At 45.0% G+C, this 17,559-nt stretch overlaps 1 protein-coding gene across 6 annotated transcripts in view; it reads right to left on the reverse strand.

The window, feature by feature from the left end:
* The window catches only part of ADGRD1 (adhesion G protein-coupled receptor D1), a 218,311-nt gene that overhangs the window by 14,840 nt on the left and 185,912 nt on the right, over positions 1-17,559 (reverse strand). For 5 of the 6 annotated variants that reach the window (XM_053280100.1, XM_053280102.1, XM_053280099.1 and 2 more), the window contains one exon: positions 16,618-16,709. In XM_053280100.1, the coding sequence (XP_053136075.1) occupies positions 16,618-16,709 (92 nt within the window). Of the gene's footprint in view, positions 1-12,833; positions 13,124-16,617; positions 16,710-17,559 lie in introns of those variants that run through there. The other variant, XM_053280101.1, reaches the window with a different exon arrangement.

Consider the following 17,559-nt stretch of genomic DNA (forward strand, 5'->3'; position numbering starts at 1 on the left):
CTTTTAAAAGTGGTGATTCTCTGTTTTTAGCAGGGGGAGAGCAACTGGCCCTGTCCATCCCCAACACAGCATCCTCCAGTGGCTGTTGCTGGTGTCTATCTTATGTTTCTTTTTTAGACTGCGAGCCCTTTGGGGGCAGGGAGCCATTTTTGTTTGTTTATTTATATCTATGGGAACTTGTGTTGAAAAGCAGTATATAAATATTAGTCATGTTCGTATTCTCCCTGTGAGGCAAGTTCTAAACTGTGGAAGCTTCTCTCAGTGAAGAACCCACCCTCAAATCCCTGGGGTCCCCAAAACATGGACTGAAACTCCATCTGTATTTTGATGGAACATAGGAAGCTGCCATATACTGAGCCAGACCACTGGTCTATCTAGCTCAGTATTGTCTACACAGACTGGCAGCGGCTTCTCCGAAGTTGCAGGCAGGAATCTCTCTCAACCCTATCTTGGAGATGCTGCCAGGGAGGGAACTTGGAACCTAGATGCTCTTCCCAGAGCGGCTCCATCCCCTCAGGGGAATCTCTTTCAGTGCTCACACATCAAGTCTCCCATTCAGACGCAACCAGGGCAGACCCTGCTTAGCTAAGGGGACAAGTCATGCTTGCTACCATGAGACCAGCTCTCCTCCCTGAGCTTGCTGGTTTTCAGCCCGGCATACCATTGCTTTTTATTTTGTTCCTATGGAGGAAACCACTAAACCACCACCACACCTCTCTCTCTGAAAGAATCCCTGTCAAAGGAGGAGGAGACCGGCAGCTTGTATCTCTGTGTGTGCCATGCAAGTAGCAATTCAACACTTCTGGAGAACGCTGCCATGCAACGATGCAGCAAAGACATCTCCAGAAGTGCCAGGCTAGCATCCTTGGCCCGATTTATAATCCAAGGTCTCCGTCAGCTTTATGGAGAATCAGAAGACTAATATCAAAGTTATGCCGTTGCATAAAATAAACACTTATTCAAACAAGCACCTTCCGTTGCTCTGTGGGCAACGCCATCAATCACCCACGGAGCCTGACAGTGCGCTTAGCAATGCGGTCTTGATATACATGTTTCTCCCCCACAATGCTCTCCCAAAATTTTAAAAAAGGTGAAAATATATAGGGTCATTAACAGGAGTGAAAAGTCTGTATTTTTGGATCCACTGCTTTTTAGTTTGGGATGTGATTTTCCATCTGGCACATTTTCTGCACCACCCCCCCTGCATTTCAGGTTTTTTTAATGCCTGTCTTTATTTCTCCCTTCATCACTCTTTTTTTTTTTTAATGAAAACCAGACCTTCCGAGTTAAAATTGATGCTAGTCTATGCCCCTTCTGCAGTTTTCTGTGGCACAGTGGACCAACAAAGGCATTGCGTTTTCTGGAACAAGTACAGAAGAAACTCTCACCAAGTCAGGGACTTTAGGTTTAAGTCCCATCGATTTCAGAAGAAGGCTTGAGTCTCTCCCATTGAAATCAAAGGAAAGTAAATCCCTTCCCTTTGGTTGAAACATATCCAAAGTTCTCATCACAATAATACAGTCTGAAAAATGCCAGAGCATGATTTTTAAAATAGTATTAGGCAACAACCATCAGTGATGCACCAAATTTTAAATGATGTTCTGTTTGTGCTGCTAATGTTGCCAGTTTGAGGAATAAAAGGACTGGAGAATGACCACAAATGTTTGCATGCATTCACAATTCACAGTGTTGTCTGTGTCGGGGGGGTGGGGGGGTGTTACATTTTGTTGTTGTTTAATTTTTCAAAATTAAACGTTATTAGAAGAAAATTTACAATGCAAAACAAAATTAATCCAAACACAAACGGCAAAACATCATACAACAAACCCCAATTCATCAATCCATCCACATTCTAATACTATCTGGGGTAAGAAGACAACCATAATTCTCCCAATCGGTGTAATGAATAAAATCTGACCATATAACATAAAAAGAGTTATTTGTATAAAAAGAGTTATTTGGGAGGGTTACTAATAAATGCATATAATTTGTTCAAATTGATTTATAAATATCATTCAGTCATTCATCTGCGATTCTATCTTCCTTTTCCTCCAAGAAACCCAAAGTGGCTAACAGGGTTATGTTTATCCCCACAACAACCCTGTGAGGGACCAGTGACTGGCCCAGAGTCCCCTAGTGAGTTTGGGTGAACGGGGATTTTAACTCTAGTCTCCCAAGTCCTTTCCCAATACTCTAACCACCACCACACCACATTGGCTCCCATTAACTGTACATTATTTCTTTTCATTGCCTGTGTTCTGTATTGGTCTCTGGAATGTAGGCTCTGGAACTAATTGGGCTGATCATGGTTGATGCCTGAGGTAAAAGAACTCACCATATGCCCAGAGGCATATGTGACCAAATTCTTTTTAAGCATAGCTGTGACACTGTTCCTCAGCTGTTGCTGTAGCCACTAGTCTACTCAGGTAGTGCATTGGAGCATTATTGCAAACTAGCTGGGCCAGGCACAGAGCACCTGCGCCTCTAGTTCTCCCCCCACTGCTACCGCCACAGTTTTCTCCCCACCCGCTCACCCGCCGCCACCGTTTTCTCCCCACCCGCCGCCACCGTTTTCTCCCTGGCCTGCCCGCCAGCCGCGACCATTTTCTTTGCCCACCTGTCCACCTGCTGCCACCGTTTTCTCCTCACACACACACACACGCGCCCACCTGCCTGGCTGGCCACCACCACCATTGTTTTCTCCACGCCCGCCCACAAGCAAGCAAGCCTGTCTGGCCGTGCCACTTTCCTCTCCCCCTGCTGGCAGTTTGCTCACCAACTCTCACAAGAGTTGCCACACATGGGATTACTGACATGAACGCCTTAGAGAAATATATATCTATATTTATATCTATCTATCTATACACATACATATACATACATACATACATACGTACAGTATAATGTGTTTCCAAATTATGTTTCTGTGGTTATGATTTTACAGGCCAGGACAATATCCCAGACTTGATATCAGCTCTCATGCCCTCATGGTGTGAACATCACAGGTCATCAAAAGGTTTTTGGTGCTTAGTTGGAGCTCTCACACCCATAACTCTCCCTCTCAACCAAAGGGTTTCCCCCCCTTTAATTGAAGATAATCTAGCCCAGGGAATGAGCATCAGTTATTTCTTGAATTTGACTTTTTATGGACCAGGATAGTTGCTGTTTAGGCTCCTTCATAGATGGAGCTGACGCCATCTATTTTCCGGTCTTTGTGGATATATTGTGAATGCTGTTTTATTGCACTGCGATGCTTTGATGATATTTTCATGGCAAGCTTATTTGTTTTTAGTATGCTTTTACAGGCATGTTGTAACAGTTTCAGTGCATTGTGTTTTTACTGTGTGTCGCTCCGAGAGTGACGGCGGTGAAGTGGTTATAAATGTTAGAAATCGGTAAATAAACAGTTGCACCAATCAATACGCATAGCCTCTTTATTGTATTTTCCAACTCAATCCATTCCTGTTTGAGGAGAGTAAAAGCCAGAGTAAAGTTAGAGTCCAAGAGCTGTGCAGAACTTATTCCTGCTGACTGATGAGATCTAAAGTTTGCTACATTTATTCTATTTACTATATTTATATCCCTCTCCTCTTCCGAGGAGCCCAGAGCAGTGTACTTGGTTATGTTTATCATCACAACAACCCTGTTAGGTGGGGTAGGCTAAGAGATAGTGAGAGGTCTTAGGCCTGGGCATGGCTGCCCGTGTGGCGCCAAACCCAGCTATGAAGCCTGGTGCTTAGCCGAGGTTAAAGGTGTTGGAAGTGAAGGACTCTGAGCTGCCTCATGTCTCAATGACAGAGGGGGAGAGATTAGTGAGTCAGAGGGCTAGAGAGGTCAAGACATTGGTCATCCCTTCTCTACTGCTCAGACACTATCCCTTTGATATGTAGATTGCTACTCTCAGGGACTTCCTTTCTTCCTGCCTGCCACTTCCTCTTCCTCACTTTCTTTCCCTTTCTTCTCCCTTGCAACACCACCCATGCTCCTCTCTCCCTGCACCATGTGTGCAGAGATGCAGAAACCATCCCTCTGCATCCAGCTAGCTAGCTAGATTAGAGATCCTATATCTCCACTTTCCTATCTAGAATGGAGTTCTCCAATAAAGACTCCTTATATTGATTGAAAACTATGAACTGGCTCCAAGTTTCTTTTACTCTCAGCATACACGCATGTCTAGGCAGACTCTGCTGTGTTGTGCCTCAGTGCACTCTGCTGTAATAGAAGGGTATCTCTTACCAGAGAGAATTCCCAACAAAAGGTGCAAATGCGCCCTTAACCCAGCTCCCAGGGTCATGTGACACACAGATGGGCACCTAGCGTTCCCATCCCCTGAGGGAATTCCCCAGTGCACTGTGCTCAGTGCGTGGTGCACTGTGGGATAGCAGAGGCTGGGAAAACGAGTCCCGGCCTCGGAGCAATCTGCGCTGCACAGAGCAGCACTGATTGTGTGGGAGCATGCCCCATGCTCCCGTCAAACTAAGGATGGTCGTCTGCGGGGAAGGCAAGGTTGGCAAAGCCTTCCCCCTGCTTGGTAGGTTGTGAGAACAGATTCAGTGACTGACCTAGAGTCACCAGTGAGTTTCATGGCTGAACAGAGATTTGAACTCCGGTCTCTCCAAGCTTAGTCCAACATTCTAGCCAAAAATCTCTCTCTCTCTCCTTGGACTGTGGCCCTTTGGACTGCAGGTGAGAGAGAAATGGCATGGCTGTATGCCCTTAATGCCACTTACAATATCATAATACTGGTATGTATATCAATTATTTTCAATGAAGTCTCTTCTACATGATATGTAGTTTCCCAATCCCAAAAGGAATTGGATCAAGAAACTACATACTGTAATTTTGAAGAGACTTTGAGGTCATTCTGACCTCAATTCTTTAACCAAATAAACTGATTAGTAAATCTGGATACTATTTATGCTACTGTTTTTTATTCTGTTTATCTTTAAAAACATATAAAATTTGCTTTCTCTTACTATATAGTAAAGTAAAGTAAAGTGTGCCGTTGAGTTGGCATCAACTCCTGGCACCCACAGAGCCCTGTGGTTGTCTTTGGTAGAATACCGGAGGGGTTCACCATTGCCTCCTCCCATGCAGTATGAGATGATGCCTTTCAGCACCTTCCTATATCGCTGCTGCCCGATATAGGTACCAACGAGGATTCAAACCGGCAACCTCTGGCTTGCTAATCAAGTCATTTCCCCACTGTGCCATTAGGTGGTCATTTACTATATAGAGACCAGGGAAATTATAAATGGGAAGCACCCAGGAGAATTAATTCTCCCCTCCATAGAATAAAGAACCTGGGACCCCAGTATTGGGATGTGCACCAAAATGGTTTTCCTAGTTCGGTTTTGAGTTTCCTAGTTCGGTTGAGTCGAATCGGGCATGTTTGGTTTTGAACCCTGAATGAGGGGCCTGTCTCAGCTCAAATTCACGCCAGTTCGGGCCCAGTTCAGGGGTGCAAGGGATGGGGTTTTTTCCCCTCCCCCCACCTCCAAGGCCTCAGGGGGTGCTGCTGGTGGCTGCAGGAGGGTTTGTGGCAGTTTCCCCCTCCCCCTGTCGGCCTCCCCCCAGTCTCCTCCTGGACATTTTGGACTACTTGGGGGTTGTTCCAGCCTTCTCCAAGCTCGTGGCAGCCATTTTGGAGGCCACCGCGTATGCGCACAGGCCATTTGCATAGCTAATCTTAGGGATCATTTCCTTTAAAATGGCTACAAAGATCCACTGCAAAATTCAGAGGGAGATAATGTTGGAAGATCCTCAAATGTTCACCTCAGTTTCCAACCTGGGCAAAGCAACTGTGAGCCAGGTTCATCCTGCAGACGCTCTGGGGATCATTTTGAGCTCATCAAATTTTAACAAATCCCATTCTTTGGCGGCATTAAAATGTGAAAGCGGCAAATCTTCCTCGTGAAAATTACTACCCTTTCCCCTATTTACACACCATGAATATCGTATGGCGCCAACACAGATTGTAGGTTAAAAAATGTCTGCTGGGTCTGCAGTTCTGTCTGAAGGTGCTCCTTTTTCTATCGGCAGACTCGTTTATTACCCATCTACATTCTGATTTAATGAATAGGCACCATTAAAATTTAAAGGCCCCCAAACTGAAATGCATGCCAGTCAAGCTGCATGATTAATGTAACCCGGCATATTATCATAATGGATATTTTCTGTAGAGTAGCACAGATCTTTTATTTCAGAGGGCAGTGCTTTCAGCTAGGCCTTTAAAATTAAAAAAGAAAAAGAAAAACATATGGTAGAATCTTCACAAATGCATTATCATCGTTGAGTTTCGGGATAAAAGAGTCCGTGTCCAAATTTGTAGGCTGCCCAAGCTAAAAGAACTTAAAAAAAAAAATCCATTGTGCCCATTTAAAATGTTTGTCTCAAGGAAAAACAGAAAAACAAAAGGGGGGGGGGGACAGAAGAAGAAAAACAGCTGAGAAAAATCTCATAATTGCACCTTCATATTACTCCCACACTTAGGAGTAAGATGTATTGAGCAGAGATTAAATCTGAAAAACAAACTCGAGAACTTCACTTTGGTGAAGTTGCATTTAGAAGTAGAATTGCATCACCACCATTACCACCACAAACTCTGGACTGGATCTAGGCAAAGGAAGCAGGCTGTATGGTTGCTCCCAGGCCTGGCATTGATTCCTTATTTATTTTGAAATATATACCCTAATTTTTTAAGACTCAAGAGGATTCTGAAGAAAGAATAACAATCAAAACAATTATAAAAACACTGGCCAGTATCGTGACTAATGTGTTGTTGTGCTAGCTAGTTGCGCTGCTAAGTAGGAAACTTCCATTCCAGACCAGTGTTCCTTGTAACAATGAAATTCCCAGATGTTGTTGACTACAACTCCCATCATCCCTAGCCAGAGGCGATGGTGGTGGGAGATGATGGGAATTGTAGTCAACAACATCTGGGAATCCTTGGTACAGGGAACACTGTTCCAGACTAGAGCTGCACTAGCACAAACATGTTTGCACTTCCCAAGGTACACAAACTGTGGCATGCCTCATTATGTTCTGCAGGGAGCTTTTGCAGAAGAGCAGAATCTTGAAAATCCTTGGGAAGTGGCATAGCTACCCAGACAGAAGAACTCGGTGGGGGGGACCCCATGCCAAATGTCAGAGAGGCATCATAAACTGGAGCGGACCACACTGGGTCAGTGGAACCAATGGTTCCAACTCAGGATATGGAACAGTCAAATGTTGCTTTTTTTCTCCAGAATTGGCAACCCAAGATAGAGGCCTCCATTTTGAAAAGACACTATGAAAGCGGCACTGTGTTATCTCATCGTACCATTCCAGGGGGCTAGGGTGGCAGTGTCCTTAGGCATTACCTCTTTCCTGATGGCCATCACCTCCTGGAGCAAGGGAGATCTTTTAATGTCCCAGGAGCCAGAGCAGGAAACCGTCAGAGCTGTTTCATGCATCTTCCACTGGTCATTGCAAAATGGCAGGTGTCTGCAAATGGCTGTGCTGGGGAAAGAGTTTCTGCCCTCTATCCCTCCTGGCTCTCCATCTGCTAAACCTCACAGACATTTAGCCCATGGGTGAGTCATCATGACATGACCGATGGATGCCCTGCCCATCGAATTTCTACCTTCCACTGTTTCCGCCGTTCAGATTTCTAGCCATCTATATTATCCTGGCTCGCTCGGGGCTTCTCCTCCCCTAAGCCTAACAAACTGTGACCCAGGCTGGTGTTTGTATTTTGTCATGTCCAATGAGCCGAGGATTTAATTAGCTCAAAGACATCATCAGCGGCTACTTGCATTCTGCTTTGCTAACGATCATAGCTTCATATGTTTTGTTGAATGCCTTCCCTAGCTCGCGTCCGGAACACCATCCCTCACCTCCCTTTCGATGCCAGGATGGAGGAGAGGGTGCCATGCCTTCCCTGCTTGTTGGTGTTTTGTCAGGGAGAAAGGATGGCAGGAAATCAATCCAGCCTGCCAAACGGCTCTGTCTAATGGATAGTATTCCCTTCTGCAAAATGGCACTGGAAAAGTCTTTATTGGTATGCGGAAGATGCTAGGGTAACATTTCCCCCCCAGCATACTGCCAGAGTATCATGTGTGGCAGCTGCTGCTACTACTACTACTACTACTACTACTATGAATATTTATATACCACTCTTCACCAAAATTCTCAAAGTGCTTTACATGGAAAAATATGTAATACATAAATAAGATGGTCCCCTGTCCCCAAAGGGCTCACAATCTAAAAAGAAACATAAGATAGACACCAGCAACAGCCACTGGAGGGATGCTGTGCTGGGGTTGGATAGGGCCAGTTGCTCTCCCCCAGCTAAATAAAGAGAAGCACCACTTTTCAAGGTGTGTCTTTGCTCAGCAGGGGTTAAGCTGGCTTATATAGTTTATTACCATATGGCCACCTAATGGCACAGCGGGGAAAGCCAAAGCACTGGCCAAATTGAATTGGTCCTGATGTGACTCAAGCTGGACCACTGCTTGATTTGGGTGGAATCAAGCTGAACTTGGTTGAATCAGGCTGATTTGATTGGGTGGCGATTTGACTAGTACACCTTCGAACGCCCCTGTCCTAGGGTTGCAGGTGTGGGTGGGGCCGTGTGCAGTTTTTCTATCTAACGGCAACACCACAGGATATTAAGCCATGCACCTTAACAAGTTATCAGCTCTCAGATATAGAATACATTTTTCTCTGGATCTCCTCCTAGAGAAATGCTCTCCTGAATGCCCTGGCGAGGCACCGAATGCCAGCCACAGAATCACCTTTTGCTATCCAGCCTGCGACACACCCAACTTCTCCATCCGCTCTGAATCTCAGTTTTGTGAGAGAATTACAGAGCACTGACATGGTCGCAGGGAATGGAAATGTGTGTCTCCGTAAAGAGCTATAAGGCCAGGCTGGTGCTGTTCTGTACTGTTAATTGAATCAACACGCTGGGCACAACTTCCATGGCTGGGTATGGAAAATCTGTAACAATCACTGGCAACACTGAAATCTGTTTGTTCCTGCCAGCTGCCAAGAGAAACAAGGCTTGCGGGCAAATCGGATCCTCCACTGCCAGCAAACCTCCTCTCTGGGGGTCTCTAAAAATGCCTGGGAAGATCAACACCCTCCCACCCACCCAAGTTTATTCTTGCCAAGTCAAGTCACGGGTCATATGACAAAATTTCGCAAGAGCTCTTGGTTACATCCGCCTGATTAATACACAATCTGAGTGGCACTTAACAGATTGTTGTAGTGGGGGACTCATTTCTGGACCAGGATTTGCCAAGTGGCTATTGTAGAGTTGCCGTTCCTTTTCAATCCCTGCTCTCTCGGCTTTCTTCTAATCCTTTTCTGGCACTAGTCCCAAAGCTCTACAGAACAATCCATGAACACGGGGACATGAGAAAAGCTTCCCAAGGTAGAAAACAAAGCCCTATCCAAGTCTCGTCTTCCATTTGCTGTAATTACCTTTTTAAAAAATAAGGAAAGCCCTGCTGGATCAGGACAAGGTCCGTCCAGTCCAATGTCCTGCCTCACTCAGCGGCCAACCAGATGCATCTAGGAAGCCCATAAGTGGGGAACAGAGGGAAACCACCCCTCTCGTTGGTATTCCCTAGCAGCCTTCCCCATCTTGTTAGCCAATATTTCTGTCTCAGTAGCATCTAGTACTCCCACCCCAAGTCCATCTTTTCCCAAGGTCATGGTCCAATCACATAACTCTACTTATGCTCTGGAATCATAGCCGGCAAAAAAAGATCTGGAGAAGGTCATCCTCACCCTCTAATCAGACTGAATGTACATAGGAACATAGGAAAGGCTGCTTTCTACAAAGTGAAACCCTTGCTCCATCTAGCTCAGTATCGTCTACACAGACTGGCAGTGACATCTCCAAGGTTGCAGGCAGCAGGAGTCTCTCTCAGCCCTATCTAGGAGATGCTGCCAAGGAGGGCACTTGGAACCTTCTGCATGCAAGCAGACAGAGGATCTTCCCAGAGTGGCCCCACCCTCTAAGGGCCAGATGCTCACACATATACAGGGACGTAACTATAATAGGGCAAGGGAAGACAATTGTCTGGGGGTTCACTGCCTTGCCCCCCCCGAGGCAAGTCACATGACTGACTCCCCCAGCCGCGCACCCGCCCGGGCTTCCTTCAGTTGTATTCATCCTCCGAAACTGATGTGAGTGTTAAGACCTGGAGCTACCAGGACAGCATGTCTTTCTCTAGTACCATTCAATGACTTGTATCGTCCACAATTTTTTAAAACCTTTTTAAATATATATAGAAATTTTACTCTGCTTTTTGTTACCACAATTCAGCCTCATTTAAGATTTCTTGACTTCATGAGCTGAGCTTTAGTGAGGGTGGGGGGCCATTCTAAAATCTTGTCTCTGGGCCCACTCCAACCTTGCTACGCCCCTGCACATATAAAATGCCATTCAAATGCAAACCAGGGTAGACCCTGCTTAGCAAATGGGACCATTCATGCTTGCTACTGCAAGACCACAACAAACAAGTGAAACAAGTGAAGAGGAGGAGTATAATTCTAAAGTCTGCTTTCAAACTCCAGGGGTAAAAGACCATGGATCTAAAATGTCTCCCAATATAAATCCATCCCAATCAATTTCATCCACTTGCTTTCCCCACTACCTATTTTTGGCTCAATACTCTTGGGCGTCGTGATTTCCCCCTTTCCCTTGACCTTGAACCTGACAGTAACAATCTCTCTTCACGTTTTGCAAAAATATGCCTGGCCCAGCATTTTCATGCAGGCCTTTACTGTGAAGAAGGAAAGAAGATGGATGCTTCGGTGGAGGGAAGTGAAGCTGCAGTCTATATCCATGACTTGCTGTGCTCTTGGTTTTTCTACTTGGGTTAGCTGCTTTTCTTATTACGGTTTTGTGCTGTTTTGTTTCCGTGTTATGGTTTTGTTGAGCACCTTGAATAATAGAAGAGGTGGTGGGAAGGATTGAGGGAGGAATGATGGGAGAGAGGGAGGAAGGATGCTGAACTTTGGAAGGAGGAATGGCAAGAAAGAAAGAAAGAAAGAAAGAAAGAAAGAAAGAAAGAAAGAAAGAAAGAAGGAGGGAGGGAGGGAGGGAGGGAGAAAACACAGAGAGAGAGGGGAAGGAAGGAAGGAAGGAGGAAGGAAGGAAGGGAAAATGTCACAGGACGCTTGGGCAATGAAGCACACGACCAGATTGCCTTTTTAAGGACTAGCTGACCTCTGTACTCCCTTCCAGCCTTAAAACCCCATTATTCTGCGGGGGGGGGGTCAATTTCTCACCCCACGGCAATGCATATTTTCAGCAGGAAGCCGCAGGGTGTTGATCATCTCTTGCCTCTCCTTGCTAAAACACTGTCATGCTGTTTTAATCAAGCCAGCGCTTTCTTTTCCCTTTCTAAAAATACACCTGATGGATTTTGCAAATTTCTGTCATCATGCTTAATGCCAAATGAACCAAACTATCCGGATGGATGGCTGACAGGGCTGTCGCTTCTCAGAAAAAAAAGCTGCCCGCAAAAAAACAAGAGTGTGGCTTCTTCCCACACTCTTTGAAGCTCTTAAATGATGGACTCACCTCGGCAAAAAAGAACGAAGAAGAAAATGGCTGAATTATTTATTTAGCAGATGGTCATTAAAGACTATATAAATTGTTCCTCATGAACTTCTTACAGCAGCAAAAATTGTACTGACATGAAGTTGGAAAGGAGTCTCAACACGGGCTATGAAGGAGTGATTATCAAAGATGCTGCAAGCAGCACAAATGGACAAATTAATGGACTTTTTTTCCCAGGAAAAAGATACAGCTAGCCTGAGCTAGGTTTGGTGAGAAATGGCTGCTCTCTGTTCCCTATTGGGAGCACTATTATCTTCAGTAGCATCTTCCCAGGGGCCATCACGGCCGTCCCCTTTTTTGGATTGTAAGCTCTTTGGGGACAGGGCACTCATTCCCTTTGCTATGCAAACCACTTCGTAAAGCAAAGTTTTGTTGGGAAAACAATATTTAAATATTTCTTCACAATAAAAGGCAACATCCTGACTAGTTAAACATCCTAAGTGCTACTGAAATCAGTGAGAAGTTAGTCGTGGCTAACTTGAGCCCCATTCATTTCAAGGGGGTCTGATCATGACTAACTTAACTTGGTGTAGCCACACACAAAAATAATATTGGATGAAAAGTGGAAGCTCTTTTGTGTTAATATAGTGCCTTGTATTTTCTCAAGGGGAGGGAGGGAGAGAGAGAGAGAAAGTCATATGTGTCTGTCTGTCTTATATAACCCTCAGTGATGGGAGATGCAGAAAAAAGAGGCACATTTTCATGTTTTCTGAGGGGGAGATTCTTCCTTCCTCCTCTCACTGTGTGAACCTTTGGGTGCTTCCCCACAAAGCATCAATTAAAAACTGAGAAGTTATAGACATTGTTTTGACTCATCTTAAATCAGGGTGTAGAAAGGGGAGAGGGGGCCCATGTTCACTTCTCCCTGGTGGCCCCCCAGAGTGAAGGAGATGATGAAGAAAATAGGGAGGGGTAGAGCTGGGGGGGCCCTCAAGAGCTGGGGCCCCCAGGTTTTTTAAATCCATCCACTCAATTATAGCCACATCCCCAGCTTAAATCCTATCTTTCCAAAAGCTGAAGAGAGTAATGCATACAGGTTAGTTTACAGAAGGACTTCCAAAGGAAAGGGCCACCACAAAGTAGGTCCTGCACAGAGTCAACACTAGTTCAACCTCAGAGTCAGACATGGAGCCAGACATTTTTAATTCTGGTATTCGTTCCTGGGGAAACAGAATTTGTCAGTGAGGTGGTGCTTTATGTACCCCAAACATTGTACAAGAAAATTCTAACCAATACAGCAATATAAACACTGATCAACACTAGCCACGTTGGAGAACAGTGGATGTTTGCTATGATTTATGGAAGCTTATAGCTTCCATCACAGCAGGAAGAGAAGATTCTGGTTTTCTTCAAACCTATTTGTCTCCCAAAGGACTAGGCTTTGTGTATCTTTCCAGCACAAGCCAAAGGCCATCATTTTCATCCCCAAATATTTCAAGCTTATTGCTGAATAATTCGGACATCAGTCTTTATGGAGGCCTATTTAATGGCATCTCTTCGATTCTAGAAAAGACAAACAATAACAAAGCGAAATTTCATTAGCCAGATTGGGCTGCCAACAGGGGATAAGTTCCCTGCTAGCTTAAAAGGGAGAGGCAAAGCATCTCAATAGCAACACATTACTCTTCGGGAAGTGTGATTGAAAGCAGATGCTCCATTGTCATGTCGTTTATTGGGAGAATGTTGATGTTTTCATGTTGAACGTTGGTTGCCCATGGGCGTAACATTTCGACTTGATACTAACCTTATCAATACTTTTTGTAAGTACCAGCAGCACTCACACTTACAATAGCAAAAGTGGGGAAGAAGTCCCTTCCCCAAGCGTGATGGCCAGTGCTTCCATGAGCGGCAACCTCGGGTGATTCAGGATGCAGCACTGGCCATGATATTTTACTTCTTCCTTCAGACAAACGGGGCCATAAGCATGAACATGAACAGGCCGGCTACAGGGGATGAGTTGCTCCAGGCGAGACTCGCACATATGCGAGTGGAGAATTGTCAAGGAAGTCCAACACAGATGCGTTGGACTTCAGAAGAGGAAACATCTCAAAAATGAGGGGACTGATTAGAAGGAAGTTGAAAGGGAAAGTCAGGAGGGTCAAATCACTCCAGAAAGCAAGGAACTTATTTAAAACCACAATACTAGAAGCACAGTTGGAATGTATACCAAAAAAGAGGAAGGGTACCACCAAGTTCAGGAGGATGCCAGTATGGCTAACAAGTAGAGTCAGGGAAGCTATAAAAGGGAAGAAGACTTCCTTCAGAAAATGGAAGTCCTCCCAAATGAAGAGAACAGGAAAGAACATAAACTTTGGCAAAAGAAATGCAAGGACACAATAAGGGATGCAAAGAGAGAGTATGAGGAGCATATAGCTAGAAGTGTCAAAGGGAATAACAAAAACTTCTTTAAATATATCAGAAGTAGAAAACCTGCCAGGGAGGCAGTTGGACCCTTAGATGATGAGGATGTGAAAAGGATTATTAAGGAGGATAAGGAGATTGCAGAGAAGTTGAATGAGTTCTTTGCATCTGTCTTCATGGTGGAGGATACTGACCATATACCCTCCCCAGAATTGAGTTTTCCAGGTTTAGTGGCTGAGGAACTGGGTGAATTTGAGGTGACAAGGGAAGATGTTCTAAACTGTCTTGAAAAGCTAAAAATTAACAAATTGCCAGGGCCAGATGGCATCAACCCAAGAGTTCTGAAGGAACTCAAATGTGAAATTGTCAATCTCCTAGCAAAAGTATATAACTTGTCCCTACAATCAGGCTCTGTACCAGAGGACTGGAAAGTAGCCAATGTGACTCCAATTTTCAAGAAGGGATCCGGGGGGATCCGGGAAATTACAGGCTGGTCAGCTTAACTTCAATGCCAGGTAAATTGATGGAAAGCATACTTAAGGACAAAATTGTTGAGCATATATAAGAACAGGCCTAGCTGAAGGAGAACCAGCATGGCTTCTGCAAGGACAAGTCTTGTCTCACTAACCTTTTGGAGTTCTTTGGGAGTGTCAACAGGCATGTGGATAAAGGTGATCCGGTTGAAATAGTATAATTGGAATTCCAAAAAGCTTTTGATAAAGTTCCCCACCAAAGACTCTTGAGTAAACTTAGCAGTCATGGAATAAGGGGACAGGTTCATATGTGGCTCGGTAACTGGTTGATGGACAGGAAACAGAGAGTAGGAATAAATGGACAGTTTTCACAATGGAGGGAGGTAGGAAGCAAGGTCCCCCAGGGATCGTTACTGGGACTAGTCTCTTTAACTTGTTCATAAACAATCTAGAAGTTGGGGTGACCAGCAAAGTGGCCAAATTTGCAGATGACACTAAACTAGAGTAGTGAAATCCACAACGGATTGTGAGAAAAGATCTCTCCAAACTGGAAGACTGGGCGACAAAATTGCAAATGTGGTTCACTGTAAGCAAGTGATGCACACTGGGACAAAAAACACCAACTTCACATATACACTGATGGGATCTGAGCTGTCAGTGACTGACCAGGAGAGAGATCTTGGGGTCATGGTGGACCACTCATTGAAAGTGCCGTCTCAGTATGTGGCAGCTGTGAAAAAAAGCTAATTCCATGCTAAGAATCATTAGGTGGGGGACTGAAAATAAAAATGCTAATATTATAATGCCCACAAATCTATGATGTGGCCACATCTGGAGTACTGCATACAGCTTTGGTCACTGTATCTTAAGAAGGATATTGTAGAACTGGAAAAGGTGCAGAAGAGGGCAACCAAAATGATCAGGGGCCTGGAGCACCTTCCTTATGAGGCTAGGCTACAGCATCTGGGGCTCTTTACCTTGGAAAAGAGGCGACTAAGGGGAGACATGATTGAAATGTATAAAATTATGCATGGAGTAGAGAGGGTAGACAGAGAGAAAATTTTCTCCCTCTCTCACAACACTAGAACCTGGGGTCACCCCATGAAACTGAAGGTTGGGAAATTTAGGACCGACAAGCAGAAGTACTTTTTTACACAGTGCAGAATTAACCTATGGAATTCCTTGCCATGGGATGTGGTGACGGCCACCAGCTTGGATGGCTTTAAAAGGGGCTTCGAAAGATTCATGGAGGACAGGTCTATCAATGGCTACTAGTCTGATGGCTGTGGGCCATCTCCAGCCTCAGAGGCACGATGTCTCTCAATACCAGTTTCAGGGGAACAACAGCAGGAGAGAGGGCATGCACACACCTCTTGCTTGTGGGCTCCCCAGAGGCATCTGGTGGGCCACTGTGTGAAACAGAATGCTGGACTAGATGGGCCTTGGGCCTGATCCAGCAGGGCTGCTCTTATGTTCTTAACACGTTCTCCCTTGCTGTTGTAAGCGTGAGCATGCCTGGCACACATAAGATGTTAATAGGGCTACTGTGGTATTTATTTTCCAGACTATACCTGCTGCTGCAGCATTCACTGCCCTGCTTAGGAATTGAATTTTTTCTTTTCCGGATGTGCTAAAGGAAGAGGAGTATCCCAGGTGCCATATGAACTGCCTCCTACTGAATAAGACTATAGATCAACCTAGATCAGGGATGGGGAATCTTGGCACTCCAGCTGTTTTTGGACTACAACTCCCATAATCCCCAGCCACAGAGGCCAATAGCTAGGGATTATGGGAATTGTAGGCCAACATCTGCAGGAGTGCCAAGGTTCCCCATCCCTGACCTAGATCATTATTCTATCTAAGGTGGGTGGGTGTAAGTCCCAGTTTCTAATTATGTTCACATAGTTATACAAAACCCAAGGTAAGATGTTGGTCCTCTAAAACATCACATGGATTTTTACCCTCCAGAAGGATGCTTTGTAAAGTTCCTGTTTAGTGCCATCATGAGGTCTAGAAACTTGCTTTTGGGGGAAAAAAAGAAAAAACTCAGGTTTCTGCACATCTTTTGGATTCCTCATTAGATAGCATTTCCCACACACTACAGACTCTCAAATATCTAGACCCTCTTGGAGTTCTAAGCTACGGTAAATAAGAAGGGCTTACCTGAATGCATTGGCATCCCCGTGAACCTTGTAGTTCTCTGCACTTATTCTCGATATGACTCTGGTGACTGCAATGAGAATGCAGATATTGACCTAGAAGAGAAAACAAAGGATTTCATTAACGCAGCAGATAACAGGGTATTTTAGAGAAGGATAGGATGACTTTTAAAAAATGAATATCAAAACATAGAGTGTGTGCCAAAAAGATCCAGCATCTGTACCAGTATTCTTCATCATAAGACTTGGGGATGAGTGGTGGGGTCTGCGTGAAGATTCAGCAGTAGTTTATAGACATACTAGCTGTCAAAAACCATGTGCATCTGTTTACATGCTTGCTGACATCACTGGGAGCTGTCAGAAGCAGGCTTATGTCACCTGTAATAGTCAAAAGTAGGCCTATGCCTCGCCATGGAAGCTCTGCCCCCCACCCCAACGTCATCCCATCCTAGAATATGCCCAGGCCTGCCCTGAAGGTGGCCCTCCAAGAACATGCCCCACCTCCCTGGACCAATACATTTTAGAGCCTGGAAAGGCTTGACAGCGCAGGTGTGATAATGGAGCTGCAGCAATTTTATGTCATTGTTTTGGTTGAAATGGGGTCAAGGGACCCCTCTAAGAACAGGCCCTGCCCTCCTGGGCCTATAGGAATAGGGCCCAGCCCTTGGAACCATCTTGTTCTTCAGAGTTTTTCAGAGTCACCCAACCATGAGATCATGGGGTCCCCTGAGAGATCTTTGGAGCCAACCCTGCCACCGACTGTTGGAAACCCTAACCCAAGAAACCATTACATAGCACAAGTTCTGATTATCAGATCTTTCCACCAACCAAGCGCCCAGAAAAAGAACAAAAAGTTTATGAAATGTGGCAGGAAATAATGAAGGCCATTGTGAGAGAGTCCGCTGGAACACAGGTAAGGAGGAGTTACTGGGGGGAAGTGTCATAG

This window comes from Hemicordylus capensis, chromosome 15, assembly GCF_027244095.1.
Source record: "Hemicordylus capensis ecotype Gifberg chromosome 15, rHemCap1.1.pri, whole genome shotgun sequence".
NCBI lineage: Eukaryota > Metazoa > Chordata > Lepidosauria > Squamata > Cordylidae > Hemicordylus > Hemicordylus capensis.